Raw genomic sequence first — 12,308 nt, forward strand, 5'->3', positions numbered from 1 at the left:
TTTAGATTAGGCCCAAGTGGACTTTGTTTTTCCAATACCTTCATCATTGTATTAATGAATATTGTGAACAGATATTGTGAATATCATGAATTACAGTTCGTAGGATAAACAAAATTACAAGAGAACTTTTCAAGGATCCTCAGTTTTAAAAAGTCATTTATAAAACAATGGATTACCTATTCCATTACCTAATAAACAATGGATACCTATTATCTACACTGTCTTGTCAAATTTAGTTATGTAACTATTCAGGCTTTTTCAATTTACTACATTTTTTAAAATTCAGTATCTCTTATGTGAGGCAAATGTATTCATATATATATATTAATGAAATCCACAGATAATTTTCTACATTTGTCACAGATACAATTAAGCATTTTATTTAACAGTTATATACGTGCCCAAGAAAGAGGTCACACAGGTACTCACATGAATCTCACCCAAAGAAAACAAAAAAAATTTAACCCTCTATGTATAAAGTACACTGAAAAAATAAGAGTAAAGAAAGAAGGGGAGAATAAGGACAATGTAAAGTGCAAAGATGAGGTGATAATAAAACATGGGATATGGTACATTAAAAATTAAGTTTATAAGTAAATAGGAGCAGTCAAAAAGATGGCTAAAACTTAATAACATTTCAAACTCTCTTTAGGTAAGCCAAGATGGTTTTGGTTACAAGATGCCAGATATCCCTGATACATTTCCCGAACTCTCAGAACTAAGGTAAAAAACTTGAAGAGAAATGTCAGTATTCATTACCTATTTGACAATGATGAATACAAACCAGATCATTATTTTCATACCTATATTAAAGAAAGAGAGTTTTTAAATCCTCACTATTTGTATATTGTGATTGTCTTAGCGGGAAAGTTATATAAATCAGTTTTATGTTGTCTAGTTTGTATTTATTGAGTGACATAGTATGTACCCAGGAATTTTTCTAGATGCTGGAAATGAGGTAATAGTTACCAGGATAACAATGTTGTTCTCTCTTGAGGGTTACAGTATTGTGAAAACTATTTCTCAATACATCATCCCTGGTGATTTCAAATATTTTTTGGCTTATTTTAGACTTTTTGTTGTTTCTTTTGTGGGTAAAACTTTGTACATAGAGGAACACATTAACGTTCTCATAAAGTAATAAGCACAGTGTTTTTACAGAGCCAAATGGTATTCAAACTGATGGCACATAAGTTTGTAATATTTGAGTTTAAGGTACTGTTTTTTGTAGAACACTGCTTCTCTAAGATGCTTCATGAAAAAATTGTTTTGTGGCTACTCAACGTTGGGAAGCATTGCATCCTTTATACCCCATTGAAGGTTGATAATACTGATAAGGCTGTTACTACTAAGACTTCTGAGTATAATTTAAAAAAAATTTTTGTAATTCTTTTTGTCTCTGGGATATATCCCACCAGGGATACACAGCCACATACCCATGAGAAATCCTACAGTTTAAAAAAAAAAAAGTTTACCTTAATTGACCCAGTGTTTTATAATCATTTTTAGGAAGTAGTGGCTCATTATTTTCTAATAATAGTGAGGGTTTACAATATATCACATACATGTTAAGGTTTCCTATGAATTATAATGCTTGCAGAAACCCCAGGAAGTAGGCACTGTTACTGTTCAATGTTCTAAAGGATTCTTTTTAAAAAAAATTATTAAAATGTCACATATTATTATACATGTTATGTATATCATATCATTATGTATTTATTGAGGAAATTCCTTATTTGTCTTGTAGAATTTTCTGTATCTTCTTTTTGCTTGATTGCATCCTTGTAGTACCACTGAAGATGATCTTCTCTTTCCTGTATTTCTTTCTCTTGGTAGCTAGGTCTAGAGTTTTAATTAGATTTAGGTTCAGTTTTATCAAATCACTAATAAGCCATTGAGCATAAACTTACACAATGTTCTATATCAATTATATCTCAATGCTGAAAAAAAAAACAGGTTCAGTTCTTTAGTCCCAAGTACTTACATCATACTTCCTATTACATCATGTAAGGCAACAGTGATGTCTGGTTGCCCAATTTTTAGTGACGTTAAGATTGAAACAGGTGAAACCCCTGAAATCATTGGCAGTCCATTATTTCATTAAGGATTGCAAATGTGATTTTCTGCTGCCAGAATCAGCCAGAATTCTGTGAAGAAGAACTTTCTATATCAACTATTTAGGTTTTTTTGAAATACACTTCATATAGAAATGGAAAGATAAATCCTTATTTTTTGTGTTTTTCGACTTTCAGAATAATGAGTTGATGTACAAACAAGCTCCAAAATTTCTGATAGGCAAGGCTTTTTGTTTTTATGTTTGTAGTTGTTTCTGTGTTATTAAGAACTCATAAATTTTAAACAAATATATTTGATGTGTTTCAGTCTATTACAGTCATTATTCTTTTTGATGCTTACACAGTTCTATTTTGAGTCCCTAGCAAACTCTTCACTTTGGCTTCTATAGCCTTTCTGATGAAACAAAGATGCCATGGGCTTATTGTGAAATTTCTTTTCCCTGGCCTGAAGTCATTTTTCTGAAAGGCACTTGTTCTTTTTCAAAATTACAATACCAATATTATTACTGTGATTACTAAATTCAGAATAACAGTTTGTTTTTGTTTTTTATACTTCTTTTGTGTTCTGGTTCTCACACCTGACATGTACAGCCAAATACTGTTTTTTAAAGTCTGAATAATACTTGTCCAGATGATATGTAACTTAGAAAAAAAACAGTATTCCTTTCTTTCCATTTACTCTGAAATTTAGAGACTGCCTTTTTAAAATTAAATTGTTTTAAACATATGATGCTTTCGTATGGATCTGTAGTCAAAACTAATAGATATGTTCGGTAAGGTTTAGCTTCCATTCCTGTCCTACCCATCCAGTTCCCTGTTTCACCCTATGGATATTGATTTTTGGTTTTGGTTTAGCCCTCCAAGATTGCTTTTCTTTAAATATTTTATGAATAGCTGTACACACATGTATCCATATACTTATCTTTTATTGTGACAGACATATGCCATTAGCTAAATAGATATGGAAGTTAACATAATTATGATTGTTCATGAACCCTAGTTTTTATTATCCTATCTTGATTGGATGCTACTTTCAGACCATTTTATGTTCTCTGTGGTTGATGTTTTATTTGCTTTTAATTTGCCTTTTGTGTGTGTGTGTGTGTGTGTGTGTGTGTAGCTACATAAATGATAGTTCATAAATGATAGTTCAAAAATTATTTAGAGCCATATCAACTAAAATGGAAATAAAATGGAATAAAATGGAAAAACTGAATATTTATCATCATGGAGAAAAACTAGTGACTGATATTCATTAACTTTCTGTTCTGTTTCTAGTGTGTCACAGCTTACAGATATGAATGACCAAGAAGAGATATTACTAGAACAGTTTCTGACCTTGCCCCAACTAAAACAGATTATTACTGACAAGGATGACTTAGTAAAAAGTATTGAAGAGCTAGCAAGTATGTCTTTCCTTACTTCTTAAATTTCCTAAGAAAAATACGATGTTTACCTAGAAATAAACCAGAAATTTGTCTTACAGGAAAAAATCTCCTTTTGGAGCCCAGCTTGGAAGCCAAAAGGCAAACCGTTTTAGATAAGGTAAGTTAGTTATTATTTTAAAGAAGTCCATACAATTTAAAAATATAGTAAAGTAACATTTTAATTTTATCTTTTAGTATGAATTGCTTACACAGCTGAAATCTACTTTTGAAAAGAAAATGCAAAGGCAGCATGAACTTAGTGAGGTAAGGTGTTTAGCTCTTTTCCTTTACCATAGGGATTTTTAATCTCAATATGTGTGAGCCACATTCTTAGTTTCATTATTATCAGAAAGCACTTAATAGGTGTCTGTCTTTATAAGGCTTGATACATTTTTTTTTTTAAAGATTTTATTTATTTATTTGACAGAGAGATCACAAGCAGGCAGAGAGGCAGGCAGAGAGAGAGGAGGAAGCAGGCTCCCTGCTGACCAGAGAGCCCGATGCGGGGCTCAATCCCAGGACTCTGAGATCATGACCTGAGCTGAAGGCAGTGGCTTAACCCACTGAGCCACCCAGGCGCCCCAGGCTTGATACCTTTAAGTGAGATGAACAGCTCTCATTTATGGGTCATTATACATTATTTGTGCTCATGCAAGGACATATTTGGTTCCAAAGCACAAAAATACAGAAAGCCTCATAAATAACTTAATGAGGAACGTTATTATAAATGCCAGTTTACCTCTTCTAATAAAATCTAACAAAAAACTTGAGCTGTAATCTCATTTGTAAGCTTATGTACAGCTATCTTAAATGAAAACTTAGAAAGTTGAAATGTATATGAAAATTATAAAGTTTAATTTGCCACAAGTAATAGATTTTATGCCATAAATCCACTTAAATAAAAAATAAAAACCACTTCATAAAATTCAACCCATATTTCTAAAAAATCTTTAAAAATGAAAAGGATTAAGAAATAAAATCTTTATGTCATATCAATAACCAACATCCTCTTTCCTTTAAAATCAGCAATTCTGGAAGGTAAAGCCAATATAATAAAACAACAAATAGAAAATAAAACAGAAAAAAATGATGACAAAGGAGAATATAAGTTTATAATGGATTTCAGATAATTTGATCATCCTTTAGAATTAAAGACATAAGAATAATAGCTAACATTGAATAATGATTATGCATCTTTCACTGCACTATGCTATTTTCATAGATTGCCTGTTATTTCCACAAAATTCTAGGACATAGGTGTTATTTTTTATAGTACAGATAAGCAGTCTGAGCCAGGGATATTGAATAACTTCCCTGAAGTCATATAAACTGAAAGTATCAGGGTCAGGAATCAAATGTAAGCAGTCCTCCCTCACTCTTAACCAGAAGAAAGCCTGAGAGAAGCAACTGAAACACTCTTAGTTGCACATTAGATGCTAAATAAGCTTTTCACAATAGTCACATCATTCTTCATAAATTCATAGTAAGTTAAGAATAGAAATTAAATCCTTAACTTGATAAAGAATGAAATTAAAAACCAACAGCAAACATCACAATTGCCAGATATTTCCAGGATCCCCTTAATATTAGGAATAAGACAGTGATGCTAGTGATAGGCAAATGAAAGAACAAGAAACTCAAAAAGAGAAATATGAATGTCCAGTGGACATGCTGGTATAATAGTTACCCTGTCTTCTTTGCCATTTATATGAGAATTGCTTAAAATGATATTTGAAACACTTAAAAAATAAAACCTTGATTCTTATGTTTGTCACTCAATCTTTGGGGATGATGAGTCAGACTTCTCTCTCTTTTTTTTTTTTTTTTAAAGATTTTATTTATTTGACAGACAGATCACAAGTAGGCAGAGAGGCAGGCAGAGAGAGACGGAGAAGCAGGCTCCCCGCTGAGCAGAGAGCCCGATGCGGGACTCGATCCTAGGACCCTGGGATCATGACCTGAGCCGAAGGCAGCGGCTTTAACCCACTGAGCCATCCAGGCGCCCCGAGTCAGACTTCTGTATAAAGTATGTAAATCACTTCACTGGACTGTTGGTACCATCAGTGTAGAAACATGCCGTGTTTTATTCCGTCCATAACCAGTACCAGGTCCAGTGCTTGGCACATAGTAGATACTCAGTAAATATTCAGTGAATAAATAATGGAAATATTTGAACAGATTGTCAACCTTTCAGAATAATAATAATAATTTTGCATCATCATTGTGAGCCATACTTGTAAAGATAGATGACCAGGGTTGGCAAGAGTGATGAGAAAATGGTTCATTCCTTTTCATTCCTATGTGTGTTACCACCTCACCCCCACTAGCATGACTGTCATTAAAAATAGTCTTGGGGCGCCTGAGTGGTTCAGTCGGTTAAGAGTCCCAGCTCTTGATCTCAGCTCAGGTCTTGCTCACAGGGTCATGAGTTCAAGCCCCACATTGGACCCCACGCTGGGCATGGAGCCTACTTAAAAAAATTAATTAAAAAAATGAAAAAAATAGTCTTATTTCTTATATTTAGGTTTTCAATCCATTTTGAGTTCGTTTTTAAAAATTTACTTTTTTTTTTTTGAGTGGATTTTATATAAGAAGTAAGATAAAGGTCCAACTTCATCCTGCATGTATCCAGTTTTCCCTGCACCATTTGCCGAAGACTGTCTTTTCCCCATTGAATGGTCTTGGCACACTTTTGAAAATGTTTGAGCATGTATGTGAGGATATTTTTCTAGGCTTGGTCTTTCATTCATCTGTGTCTCTTCTTATGCCAGTACAATGCTGTTTTGATTGCTGTAACTTTATAGTAAGTTTTGAAGTCGGGAAGTACGCACCTCTGTTCTTTTTAAGATTGTTGTGGCTATTTGGGGTCACTTAAGATTCCATATGAATTTTAGAATGGGTTTTTCTTTTTCCGCAAAAACCTGTCATGGAGATTTTGATAGGAATAGCATTAACTCTATAGATCACTTTGGGTAGTATTGTCTCCCTAAAATTATGAAGTCTTTCAATCCATGCACATGAGATGTCTTTCCCCTTACGTCTTCAGTTTCTTTCAGCAGTGTTTGTATAGGTCTTTTGCCTGTTGGGTCAAATTTAATACCATCACTTTTGTCATATTCTGTACATTAGAAGGGAGTCACTGTGTCCAGCCCAAGAGGTAGGGATTATAGAGGTCCTTTTAGAGGATGCCTACTATAGTGACCTAATTCTTAAAACCCCAGGAGAAAACATTGATTGGGTCAGCTTCCCTCATTCAGTGGTTTGCAGCCAATGGATTGGGTTCTTTTGTGTTTGGTATCTACCCCTCTATCCAAAAGCTGAGAACGTTGGTGGTAGCAGTCTTCCTCAAAAGGCTGTGTGAGGCATATAATGAATTGCTCTCATTTCCTTTGCCTCTAGAAGTTTTTCTGAGCACTGTAAACTAAATTAGTACTTGGTTTTCTTTTTCAGAGCTGTAGTGCGAGTGCCCTACAGGCAAGATTGAAAGTAGCTGCACATGAAGCTGAGGAGGAATCTGATAATATTGCTGAAGATTTCTTAGAGGGGAAAACTGAAATCGATGATTTTCTCAGTAGCTTCATGGAGAAGAGAACAGTATGTAATCATCTTCAGTTGAGGACAACTGATAGTGTTATATCAAATTACTTAAGTATATTCATGAGTAAAAAATACTTCAGCATGTTACTGAGCTAGAGTTTTGAGTGCCCTGAGAAGAAACTGAAGAGCCTCTATTCTTTAAGAATGATAGCAATATTTTATTATCATTTTGTATTAAAGTTAGTAAATTAGCTTAAGTCTGGTTTTAGTAGTTATAGGAGTGTACAACTGCTTATGTTCAACAAGTTATTTAAAAAGGGAAGAATCTATAAATTTTATTTTATTTTTTTATTTTTATTTTTTTTTAAAGATTTTATTCATTTATTTGACAGAGAGAGATCACAAGCAGGCAGAGAGGCAGGCAGAGAGAGGAGGAAGCAGGCTCCCTGCTGAGCAGAGAGCCGGATGCGGGACTCGATCCCAGGACCCTGAGATCATGACCTGAGCCAAAGGCAGTGGCCTAACCCACTGAGCTACCCAGGCACCCCAGAATCTATAAATTTTAAAAATTGCAATATAATATTTGCAATATAATAATATAATGTTCTGCAATAGTTTCTGTTCTGTTCTGATTTCCAGAAATTAAGAAAGTCTATTTAATAGTATTTTGCCCTTTGATAGAATTCTAAATATTTACCTAATTTCTCTGAAACATCACATTTGAAAATTAACCTTTGGTTATTAAACTTGCAATTAAATTTGCAATATAATATTTGCAATATAATAATATAATGTTCTGTAATAGTTTCTGTTCTGTTCTGTTTTCCAAAAATTAAGAAAGTCTATTTAATAGTATTTTGCCCTTTGATAGAATTCTAAATATTTACCTAATTTCTCTGAAACATCGCATTTGAAAATTAACCTTTTGTTATTAAACTTTGTAAAATGTGTGCTATGTATATGCATATCCTGTTAAGGAAAGTGGGCAGATTTTATTATCCCCGTTTTCCATAAGAGAAAAATTGAAGTTTAGGAACGTTAAAGACTAGTTATAGCATTAGTAAGGCATTGATTTCTGGTTCATTCTTTTGTGCTACTATACCTTGAAGCTTTTATTTACTAAGCTTCCTAGCTAACAACAGTAGGATTCTTTTCTTTTTTATTTTTAAAACACAGATGCTTGAAATTCTACAATCAGAGAATTGATATAATGGGTCAAGGTTTGTTTTAACATTCTAGAAGTTCACAGGCAAAGGTTATCTTCCAAATACAATTCCATGTTTGCGGGGGTGGGGATTCTTAAATTCGGAGCTACTTTAAACATTCAAAAGTTAAAAATGTCAGCAGGTTAAAGGATTCTTACTTCAAATTCTGTCGTAACTTAAGAAGCAGTAGTTAAATCATTGGAGAAGTGACTGGTATTTAAAATCATTTATCTTCTAGATCTGCCACTGTAGAAGAGCCAAGGAAGAGAAACTTCAACAGGCAATAGCAATGCACAGCCAATTTCACACCCCACTATAGGTAAATTGTCTCCCAGAAAGTTTGAGTCAGAGGCTATTGCATGACTGTTCTTTAGCTGAAGTCTTTTTACCAGTGCCTGTTTAGTCAGCTTTAAGCATAATTCTGTCATAACTTCTCTTAGAGGGTATATAAATGCTTTGTATTATACATTAAGCGTAATTTTATATACATTAGCATTTAATAAGTGGAAATCTTTTGGATGTTTTATCACTATGATGTCAGCTTAAATGAAATGTTGGTTTTTTTTTTCAGTGTTGGATAGTTCTGTAGAATTGTAACTATAATTCATTCCTGTCTCTTAGCTCTTATATAGTGTATACCATATCACTTAGTTGACGTATTTCTCACTCCTTTGTCATTTCTTCCTTTAAAATGAACTTCCAGTCTGTCGCTTTTCCATCTCACACCAGGAGTATTCCAGTAATTGTCTTGCCAGTCGCCAGAATATAGTGTTTCTCCTTCCTACACAGCACTGACAGAATGAGCTTCCTCAGATACCACCCTGTGGTTTAATTTCTCTGCTGCAGAACTTACATTGAGATCTTAGCAGTGAGTGGTAGGATCACTGTTAAATTTCTCTCTGGTTTTGAGCCTTCTATAATCTGGAGTATATTTGAGAGCACCCACTTCAATTTTCCATTTTCCCCTTAAGTTCTCCATTTCATGTTCTTTCTCCTATCATTTTATCTTTGGTCACGCCTTTATCGATCTCAAGACACTTCCTTTTCCTCTCCATCTCTGTAGTTTTAGGAGTGATTTGGCTGTGAAAACTAGTTTCCACCCCAGCAAATTTAAGTAAAAGTTTGTATTATTGAACAATGCAGAGATAGAGTCAAAATGCACAAAGGACAACTCGGTCATTGAGTGAAAACACTCTGGAAGACCATTAAAAACTTCTCACACCCTTGCCAAGGCTGCCTGTTTCTCTTTCCTGCGTCTCTGTTCTTGCCTGCCTCTCACTCTCTTGTGCTTCCCAACTTGCTCTTCAGAGCTCCTTTCTTAGCTCTGCTCGCGTGTGCTCCACCGTGGCTGCCTGCAGGCCTGATCACATTATGACAGTTCAGGTAGCCCACGGGAGACGAACAAGGGTTTCATTGCAAATCCCCAGGAGAGAGACTGGCCCAACAGCAGTTTGGCCTGGAGATCAGTATCATGTGGCCCTTTGCTCATTCAAATGGGCTGAAGGAGTAGACTCTGCGAAGGGAGCATTTCTAAGGAGGGAAGTGGCAGGAATTTCTCATCTCTACCTCAGACTCATCTGCCCCTTTCCTTAATCTAGTTGTACATAACATTACTGCCAACATTGAATTGTTTTTTTTTGTTTGTTTGTTTGACAAATGAGACTGTCAATCCCCTTGGGTAAGGGTTTTTGTTTTTTTTTTTTTTTAAGATTTTATTTATTTATTTGACAGAGAGAAATCACAAGTAGGCAGAGAGGCAGGCAGAGAGAGAGGAGGAAGCAGGCTCCCTGCCGAGCAGAAAGCCCGATGCGGGGCTTGAACCCAGGACGCTGGGATCATGACCTGAGCCGAAGGCAGCGGCTTAACCCACTGAGCCACCCAGGCGCCCCTAAGGGTTGATTTTTAATATCAAGGCATAAGAAGAAAGTCGGCATTGAGTAATTATTTATACGAACATGCTAGAATCCTTTCCCTACCTCCTTTTTCCAAGTTATCTTCTTATAGGTAGATCTTAATTGGAAGGGAATGTAAAGAGATGAAAATTTATCATCTTAATTTAAATCTTAGGGTTTTTTTATATTCTTTTCTTTTCAGATTTTCCTGAAAACATAAACTGCCAAGACAGAAATGACACAAGACTAAGCACATTTTTATGTATGATTTGCAAATTGGCATTTCATCACAGTGGCTGAATTCATAGATATCCTGTATAGATCGTATGCAGAACTGAGACTGATTTTGTACAGATCAGAATGATTGCTGTGGTCTTTGCTTTGAGAAATTTTTCTGCACGATTTGCACTATAAATGTTTATTTATTGTTGATCAGTCCTATCATATTTAAGTTCTATTACTATTCCTCTGTTAAGTACCTATGCATGTAATTTTAGCTATTTTCAATATTTTATAAAATTGCTTCGTTTAAATTTATATTTTTAATTTGAAACTGCCTCATTTCTTTATCAAAAATGGTTTGTTTAGATGTTCTTCCTCTCAACCTTTTTGAAAAATTACTATTTTCAACTGTAGAAAGCCTTATTTTTCCTTCTTTCCAGATGATGAAACTTTCAAAAACCCTTTGTTTTTAAATATTCAGTGTCAGGAAATACCAAACCTACTAATGTGCCATCTCAAGAAAGTAACTTTTAATACACAGTAAATCAAGAGAATACATCAGCTCATATATTGTTTAATTTTTAAAATTAAGGGTACACTTAAGAAGCAATATAGTTAAATAATTATTTTATCTAATAGGAAAAAATTGCCTTCTACTTCATCTAGTCCAACATAAACTTTCATACTGATTTTTTTATATAAGTATCTGATAGGTTTGTGATTGGATAATGATATACTTTCTAAATTCCTAGTGTTAAAAACAATCTTTTTGTTAATAAATAGTAAATCTAGACACAGAAGTCTGATTTTTTTTTTTTAACTTTACTGTGAGCTAGCTTTTCCTAAGAACAGGTTTAGTAATGAAATTAATATTTAACTTTTAGGCAGTCTAGTTTTTAATTAAGTTTATTGAAGCTCTTTAAGTTGTAATTTGCTTCTATACAGTGTTACAGAATGAACACATTTTATGTGTAGCTGTAAAAGCTAATAAAGGAGAAAATCTGTAACTATATGTATCTGAGGCTTGGTAAGGCCATGTCTAAATCACAAAACAACTTAATGCATATTTTTATTTAAATTTCCATCCCAATATGTATTGTTACTCCAAATGCCAGCATATAGTACTACGGTTTTATTTTTCATTTTTTTTCTTTCTGTACACGTTCTTGGCAATAGAACTTTAGGAAAAACAGAATTATTTTCTTAGACTTGAAAAATAATAATCTGTCTTTGTGGAAGACCAAGTATTCATATGGACTCTAAATATATAATTGGAATAAAGATATTAACTTTCATTAATTGCCTGTCTCACTGGCGCTGTGCTAAGGGCATGTTGTTTAATCTTCAAAATGACCAGACATGATTTTTATAGACTTGTGGATGAAATAACTGAGGTAAGTATTTTAAATTTGTGACAGTCTTCTGGGTATTCCGAAACCTTTCCTTATTGCACAGACCAGCAGAACTTCTAGTTTTCCCAGCAATCACTGCAGTGGAGGACATAATAGCCCCAGTCTTTTGCAAACAATCAGGTAGCTTTCTTAGAAACTGTAGAACCTATAACAAGAGACCAGCAGATCACAGCCGTTAAAGGGACATTAATTCATTTGATCTGCAAATTTTATTAAACACCTATTCAGAATAAGGTACTGTGGAAATACTATACAGTAACTCAAACATGGTTTAGGTGCTTCATCTAACCTTCACTATACACAAAATCAAACAAAGCCCCCAAACAACCCACATTTTCTTACATAGTAAATTTCCTCCCCATAATCATGTAATTCATCTCAATATTCTTTATTCTTTAAACCAAACTGTCCTAGTTTCGTTCTATACCAGTTAACATAGCTTGCTTCCTCCTTCCAAAATTAATTTATTAGGCAACTTCCATACAACCTAGTCATTAAAGTGAGGGATTTGATCATGAATATCTGCATTTAACCAGCA

The 12,308-nt window shown here is 34.0% G+C and overlaps 1 protein-coding gene across 2 annotated transcripts in view; it reads left to right on the forward strand.

Moving 5' to 3' along the window:
* The window catches only part of VPS37A (VPS37A subunit of ESCRT-I), a 50,416-nt gene extending 38,763 nt beyond the window's left edge, over nt 1-11,653 (forward strand). The window contains exons 6-12 of one of the 2 annotated variants that reach the window (XM_047716123.1): nt 653-723; nt 3,354-3,481; nt 3,562-3,620; nt 3,698-3,766; nt 6,953-7,096; nt 8,483-8,559; nt 10,339-11,653. In XM_047716123.1, the coding sequence (XP_047572079.1) occupies nt 653-723; nt 3,354-3,481; nt 3,562-3,620; nt 3,698-3,766; nt 6,953-7,096; nt 8,483-8,559; nt 10,339-10,348 (558 nt within the window). In that variant the 3' untranslated portion in view covers nt 10,349-11,653. Of the gene's footprint in view, nt 1-652; nt 724-3,353; nt 3,482-3,561; nt 3,621-3,697; nt 3,767-6,952; nt 7,097-8,482; nt 8,564-10,338 lie in introns of both variants that reach the window. The other variant, XM_047716131.1, reaches the window with a different exon arrangement.
* The last annotated feature ends 655 nt before the right edge of the window (nt 11,654-12,308 follow it).

The sequence above is a fragment of the Lutra lutra genome, chromosome 2 (assembly GCF_902655055.1).
Source record: "Lutra lutra chromosome 2, mLutLut1.2, whole genome shotgun sequence".
Lineage (NCBI taxonomy): Eukaryota > Metazoa > Chordata > Mammalia > Carnivora > Mustelidae > Lutra > Lutra lutra.